Raw genomic sequence first — 7,623 nt, forward strand, 5'->3', positions numbered from 1 at the left:
AATGAAGCTAGAACTGTCAGCTGTCAAATGACATAGCAATAACATAGATGTGAATGACTCTAGTACTTTCAAAAATGAACTAGTGCCATCTGTTGCAAACATGTGTCATGACTTTTCCAACAACCCAATAGTATATTACATTTTGTACATTTTGAAGTAGTTACGTGTTGCTTAATTCTAGGGATACATTCTGAAAATGCGTCATTAGGAGATTTGTTCACTGTTGTGCAAACATAGAGTGCACTTACACAAACCTAGATGGTATAGCCTACTGCACACCTAGGCTGTATGGCATAGCCTTTTGCTCCTAGGCTATAGGCCTGTACAGCATGTTACTGTACTGAATACTGTAGGCAGTTGTAACACAATGGTAAGTATTTGTTTATCTAAACATAGAAAAGGTAACATTAAAATATGGTATAAAAGATAAAAAATAGTGCACCTATAGGACATTTACCATGAATGAAGTTTGCATGACTGAAAGTTGCTCTGCCAGTCAGTGAGTGAGTGAGTGAGTGGTGAGTGAATGTGAAGGCCTAGGACCTTGCTGTCCACTACTGTAGACTTATAAACACTGTCCCACAAGCCCTCCCCCACTTCCTTCCAACACAGTCAAGAAATAGAACATTGAGGCTGTCAGTGCTGCTCCATGAACAGGGACGTGGGCTGGATTGATTGGGAATAATAAGGAGAAACTGCATGCATAAGGCATAGATTACCACAATAGTGACTGTCCGGAGGGAATGAAAGGCGGCTTGAGGATAAGTAAGAATAACAAATCAAGATGGAGAGATAAAAGAACAGGATTGTCATGGCAATGTGGCTTTGGCTATTGCATGTTGGAACAGTGGTCAGATTAAGGAACTTAGTGGTATTTGTGGAGTGGGTATAGAATTGAGGACTCAATATTTTCACTTTGGAAATTTGTTTCGGTTCCATTGACCCTATCTGGCACAAAGGGCTCTCTCTGGCATTAAATTAATGAAATAAATAAAACTTATCTATGCTTTATATCATTACAACCTGAAAATATTTCCAAAGTACAGAGACAGGCTGGTTCCATACTACCACAGCAAGCTTTTACTTGAAGTGCCAGTGTCATTTAATACTTGTTAAGGTAGCTCCTGTGAATTTGTGTCTTTGTGCAGGTTCTTAGGTCCTCAACAAAGAATTTACAGCAGTTGTACTCTGAAGACCCTCAGGCTGGATCTGGGAGGGCTGTAGCACCCTCTGAGTACGTAGCACTGGGATAGGCTCTTTGGTGCTGAAACGGGTCAGTGGCTGACTGATAGGCATGTAATCTGTGTACACAAAATTGAGGTGCTGTGAGTCAGACGGAATCTATTGCCAAGCCCCACAGCTATTGCTTCCATCATAAAGAAAGAAAATCCTCCTAAACCACTTATACTTCCATTTCTTACAGGAAATTCAGCTCCATTGTAATCTTATGGGACAACCATCATATACTCGTATGTGGTCCATCATTGATCAAAACGTTATACAGCGTAGACTATATATGTAAAAATAGCTTTCTCTAAACATTCGCGAAGCTCAGCTATATTTGAATAATCTAGGACTCTTGACCTTCCCTAATAGACTAGAGCTAGAATTATACATTTATGAAAAAGAGTATTTGACAGAGAGTGTGTGTTGGTTGGTGTGGCCAGGCCCTGTACCTGAATGGAAGTCATATCCTGGTTTATTTCTTAATAAACCCAATTATTCATTTTTTACAAATGAATAGGAAGAGACAGAATATGTGGAACTTCTGGCAGCAGAAAAACATCAAGTTGAAGCCCTTAAAAATATGCAACATCAAAACAAAAGTTTATCCATGCTTGATGAAATTCTTGAAGATGTCAGAAAGGCAGCTGATCGTTTAGAGGAGGAAATAGAAGAACACGCTTTTGATGACAATAAATCAGTAAGTAGCATTCCAGAACAATTTCCTCTTCACCTGCTGAGCTACTTACTGAAAGGATGTGTTTTTGAAATTGTTTGTATTTTTATAGATTGAAAACAAAGACAAAACCAAAATGTGTCTGTGTCATAAAAATCATTTGGTTTGGTCTTGCAGAAGTGCACTGGTTATCCTTTATTTTCTCTTCATGTTTTGTCAGGTCCCCATCAGTGGCTCATCATTGTTTCCCAGTTGTGCACTCAGGTGGATTAGAATTCCTGTTTCAAGAAAGCTGGCCCTGAGCAGTTGGGTTTCAATGCCGATCTACCAGGGGAGCAATAAGCTACTTCAGATCTCCATATCTGAAGCAGAATTTCAAACTGTTCCCTTGTTATAATGTGTTCAGGATTCTTTGGGGGGAAATGAGATTAATGCTAAAAATTGTGAGTCTTGGAATTGACTCAGAAAAGGGTTAGGTGATAAAACCAAATTAGAACAAGTTCAGAGAAGGAAGAAGGGAGAATAAAAATTGAGAGAAAGACAAGGGGCGTTTTAAAAACCTTCTAATTATGGGATAGAGGAAAACTCATAAGTGTTTTAAGGGCTATGAATTTTTGAAAGAGCATGCCCTTGAAAGTAAAACACTCCCTCCCTTTATTCACTGCTCTCTGGACATTTCTGTACTCCAAGGGCATCAGCTACCCTACCAAGCAGTTCTCCAGTTCTCTGTGACACTAGCAGGGTGTCCTACAGTTCAATTCAGTTCTGAATCTACCTGCCTGGGGTTAGTGCAGACTCTATAGATAAGGGCTCAGTCCAAGACTGTTCCCTCCATCTCAGACACCAATCCCAAGTCCCAGGTTGTCACCTTGGAGGATCCCACAACCCCTCTCTTTAGACGCCATAATTTGCTAGAGCAGCTCACAGAACGCAGGAAAGCAGTTTACTTACTAGATTACCAGTTTATTCTTATAGAGGATACAGCTCAGGAAGAGCCAGCTGGAAGAGGTACATGGGGCAAGGTATGAGGAAAAGGTGTGGAGCTCCCATACCCTCTCTGCGCCCGCCACCCTTCCAGCCAAACACCTTCATGTGTTTAGTAAGTGGAAGCTCCCTGAACCCCATACTAGAAAGATTTGTATATAGGCTTGTGATTAATTCAATCTCCAGCTCATTTCCCCTCCTGGAGGTCTGGGTAGGGCTGAAAGGTCAACCTTCTCATCACATGGTTGGTTCCTCTGAAAACTAGTCCAGTCCTGTAGTTATATAAAGGCTTTCCAGAAATCACTGTAATATAAACTCAGGTGAGGTTGCTGGGGACTTGTTATTAATAACAAGATACTCCTCTCACCTGTATCGTTTTAGAGCTGTTTCAGGAACCAAGGACGAAAGACCAAATGTAAAAAAAGATGTTCCCATCGCTCATTATCACTTAGGAAATTACATAGGATTTGGGAGCTGTGAACCAGGAAAGGATTGAAGACCAAATATATATTTCTCATTACAAATCACAATGTCATATACTGAATTAGGGATTAGGAAAAAATTTTCAGTTAAAAAAGTAATTTAATTCATGCTAATGAATACTTACTGATCTTTTGTCATACTTGAAAGAATACTAAAAAAGTAATTCATTCTTCTATTTAGAATTTACTCTCTAAAAATGGAACTTGAAAATATTTCATTGGTTTTAATTATAGAATATTGGTTATTCTTATAGGTCAAAGGGGTCAATTTTGAGGCAGTTCTGAGGGTGGAGGAAGAAGAGGCCAATTCCAAACAAAATCTCACGAAACGGGAAGTGGAGGATGATTTAGGTCTTAGCATGCTGATTGACTCCCAGAACAACCAGTATATTTTGACCAAGCCCCGAGACGCAACAATCCCACGTGCAGATCACCACTTTATAAAGGTAATCTGTCTGTCTGCTTGCTCGCCTCTCAAAATCACTTGCTGGGCTCAATTCCCACTAATGTCTCTCCTCATCTCCTGGTATACATGTCAAGTAAGATTGCATTTTCTTTCTGAACGTTATATTAGGGTGCACAGCCTTCCTCCTCACAGAGAGATTCTACTAGAGTTCCCTAGGTTTTCTGTGATTTGAAACATTTTCTCTCAATTTTTTTCCATACGAATAAGGTATTTTAATATTTAAATGAAAATTAATTTTGCCTTTGAGAGTTTGGAAGACTTTGAAGTGAGGAGTTACTGTGATTGGATTAAAACTTTAGCTATCTAAAAACTGTTTTCACTAAAATAGAACATTCTTATGAGGCAGAGAAGTCTGGGCAAAGGTATCGCGTCCGGCATTATTTACAAATGGTGTGCAGTGTGGGAACTGTCTCTTCCCATGGCGCCTGGCGTTCTGGACCAGGTTAGATGCAGATGTGTGAACTCCCAGGAAGCCAGTCTAGTAAGAGGATATAAAATTATGCAGAGACTTGCAGTTGATGGCATTATGCTTCGGGATCACTGGATTTGGATGGAAATGAGTAATATGAGTGGCAGGGCTCCGCCTGTTCAGGGAAGGCTGTCAGGTTCCAGATAAATTGTCAGGTCTCTAACAAAACTCTCTGGCACTGGGATTTGTACAGGAAAAGAAACCCAGACAAAGAACCTCGTCTTAGAGTTGGTGCCAACACAGACAGGCTGAGAGGAAGATAAATGATCCCCAAGGGCTACTGCGAGGGGCGGACCCCTATATCAATAGATTCAAATCGATAGATAAAACTCAGCACATGTATTGGCCTTCCTCTGTTGTGGCTGGAATGGCAACTGGGAGTCTGCAAAATGAACACATTAGTGCCCTCTGAATGGGCGGGGTCTCCACTGTTACTCTTTTTTTCCCTTTGTAATTAATACATAATTTCTGGGGAAATAGTTTGGGACTATATGAAATCCCACTCATCAAACTTTTACCAGTAGTTTTAGCACCTACTGATGATTCTTGCCTGAATCCATTATTACTGTGATGGTTATATTGACTTTGCGGTGGGAAAACCAGTGGTGACAGTATGTGTGTTATACTAGGAAACCAGCTCTGAAGGTTTCCCACACTAGAAGGCTAAACGGAGTCCTAGTGCTCGGAAATTTTAGAATACTATTATGGGGCTTAAGCAAAACAAATGAATTGTGCTATAACTGTTAGACCATCAGGAGCTAACTCATCTACTCATAGAATACAACATTCTGAGTGTTTTCAACTTCTCTGTGATACACAGCAGTAGTAAAATTCTCTCTTAGTTTCGTTTGCCCTTTATTCTTATTCAGGGAAGTCAGGATACTATCCCATCCTGCTTTCTCCATCAACCAACCCGTTTCTTGCCAACTATTGTCTTAAATTTTTGTGTTTCTTATTTCTTTATTTTTACACTAGGACATTGTTACTATAGGAATGTTGTCCTTACCGTGTGGATGGCTATGCACAACGATAGGATTGCCTACAATGTTTGGTTATATTATTTGTGGTGTGCTTCTGGGACCTGCAGGACTAAATAGTATTAAGGTAAGAACAAAATGTAACCCTTTTAGTATCTGTTTAGCAGACAACAAAAGAAATATTCATGAAGACTAAATAAAGTTTTGAACTTAAAATAATGAAGATAGCAGTTTCTTATAAACCATTTTAAAGAAGATGCCCTTTAAAGTATCATAGGAAGCCTCTAAACCATAAGAAAGTCGTTTTGTTCGTTAATGAAGGAGTGACTTGACTGGAGAAAATAACTTCATATTTTTAAATTATATTAGTTTTAAAGATTCCATTTTCAGTGATATGATGGGCTAGATTATTCAGAGACTGAAAGCAACTAAAATTGCTAGATTAAATGTATTTTTAAAAAATTCTTAATGCATAGAGAAATGAATAAAGTAGTGAGGAATGATGAAGCCTAAATATAAGGTATTGTGAGGACCCCGAGAGACAATGGGGCACTGAGGCTGCTTTTGCTGGAGGCTGTTTGCCTAGCAAATTTAAGTGAGCTTCATCTTACGTTGACAGCACTTTTTGGCAGTAAGGAAGGGTTCCCAGGCTTTTGTGAGCGTCAAAATGTGTCATTTAAATACACACAATTTGACAAAATGGAAAGAGAATGCCAAGAATAGGAGTCATGAGCCCACACCGAAGGAGCAGTATAGGATGGCCAAAAATAAGCGACAGAATCCTCAAAACCTCACTGATGCTTCCCAGTTGGGTAGAACAGGAGTAGGCGAACGGGCGAAAGGTGTGGAATGCTCCACTGGTAGCCTCATTCCCTTACTGCTGATTAATACACCTTGCACCAGGTCAGAGGACCTCTGTGCTTTCCCCAGACGGACAACGGCAGAAGATGATACGAAGAAACCATCACACCAAGCTAATTTTAACAATAGGTAAGATTAAAACTTGCCAAATACAAAAAAAACAACAACAAGCAAACAAACAAAAAACAATAAGTAAGATTAACCAGGTGAGAAGTTGTACTCAGCTGCTCCAGGCTAAAAGCCTGGAAATTTAGTGAGTGGTAGAATAGATAACCAACAGGGAAGGTGCCCTGGTGGGCTGGACTCAACTTGTCAGGGTGGCCTCTGGGAAGAATGGTTTTAATTTAATTTTTTGAATAAGCACTTTTCCATGCTTGAAAATAATATAAAAAGCTGTAGTTAAAAAATTTGCTGTCTGTGTTGCACCCCTCCCTTTCCAGAGTATTTACAAACAATAGCAAATACAAATGTTTTCTTCTTTTCCTTTGTTTCTTAGCAGCAAAGATAGCTTATAAGCAAAGAATTAAGGCTAAATAACTAGGTAATAGATATAACTTGATACTATAAATATTATAATTCTTAATAAATCAGCTATACCATGGAAAAATAATATAATTACAGTAGGCGAAGATAAAACTGCAAGAACACACTAGTCAAAAGTGGGGGGTGGGTAACGGAAGAAGTGTAATTATACCAAAATGTGGTTTTTTTCCTAGAAGGAATTTGATAGGCTTTCATTTATTAAGTTGAGAAGTATATGTTTAAGTATGTTACTTTGAAGTCATAGGTTACAGGCTGATTTTTAAAAGGGAAGAAAAAATAAAAGTAGCAGTAAGGAAGCATAAAAGTCAGAAGACATAAAATAAAAGAAGAGCAAGTATCTGTTCTAACAATAAATGTCAGTGGAATAAACTTTCTTGTTAAAAGATACAGGTTTGCAGATGGTGTCAGGAAAAAAAAAAGTACAATAAACAAGATTAAGTAAAAATAAAGCAACCAAGAAAGGTTGAAAGTGAAAGGAGGACAGTTGCAAATAAGAGGGCAGGATTCATAATGTTAATAGCCGACAAACTGAGTAAGTGTGCTGGGGTTAGGATAGCACACGGATACACGAGAGGCTGTATTTTATTTTCAGATGTTCAGGGAACACTTAAAAAAATAGAACAGTTTGTGGCAATAATGAAAACCTCAAATATAAGTAATGTAAATAGTACCAAATATAACAGTATAAACAACATTCTCTACTATAGTGTAATAACATTAAAAATAAATAGCAAATGAAGAACCAAAACAAATATAGAACATAAGAACACTATATATCAAAACCTGGGGTATGACCAAATGTGGTAGTAGGGAGGTAATTCATACATATATAGTCATGTTCAAACCCAAACGAGAGTAAAACACTGTAAATTAGTTAAGCATTAAACTCAGGTTTAATGCCTCTCTGTCACCTAAAGAAAGCTAAAGAAAGGAACTACTGA

The 7,623-nt window shown here is 38.5% G+C and overlaps 1 protein-coding gene across 3 annotated transcripts in view; it reads left to right on the plus strand.

Annotated features, from left to right (window-relative positions):
- SLC9D1 (solute carrier family 9 member D1) overlaps window positions 1-7,623 on the plus strand; it is a 68,001-nt gene that overhangs the window by 10,595 nt on the left and 49,783 nt on the right. For all 3 annotated transcript variants that reach the window (XM_019644795.1, XM_019644796.1, XM_019644794.1), the window contains exons 3-5: window positions 1,745-1,924; window positions 3,621-3,812; window positions 5,277-5,405. In XM_019644795.1, coding sequence (XP_019500340.1) covers window positions 1,745-1,924; window positions 3,621-3,812; window positions 5,277-5,405 — 501 coding nt within the window. The remainder of the gene's footprint in view (window positions 1-1,744; window positions 1,925-3,620; window positions 3,813-5,276; window positions 5,406-7,623) is intronic.

The sequence above is a fragment of the Hipposideros armiger genome, unplaced genomic scaffold, assembly GCF_001890085.2.
Source record: "Hipposideros armiger isolate ML-2016 unplaced genomic scaffold, ASM189008v1 scaffold_91, whole genome shotgun sequence".
NCBI classification, from domain to species: Eukaryota; Metazoa; Chordata; class Mammalia; order Chiroptera; family Hipposideridae; genus Hipposideros; species Hipposideros armiger.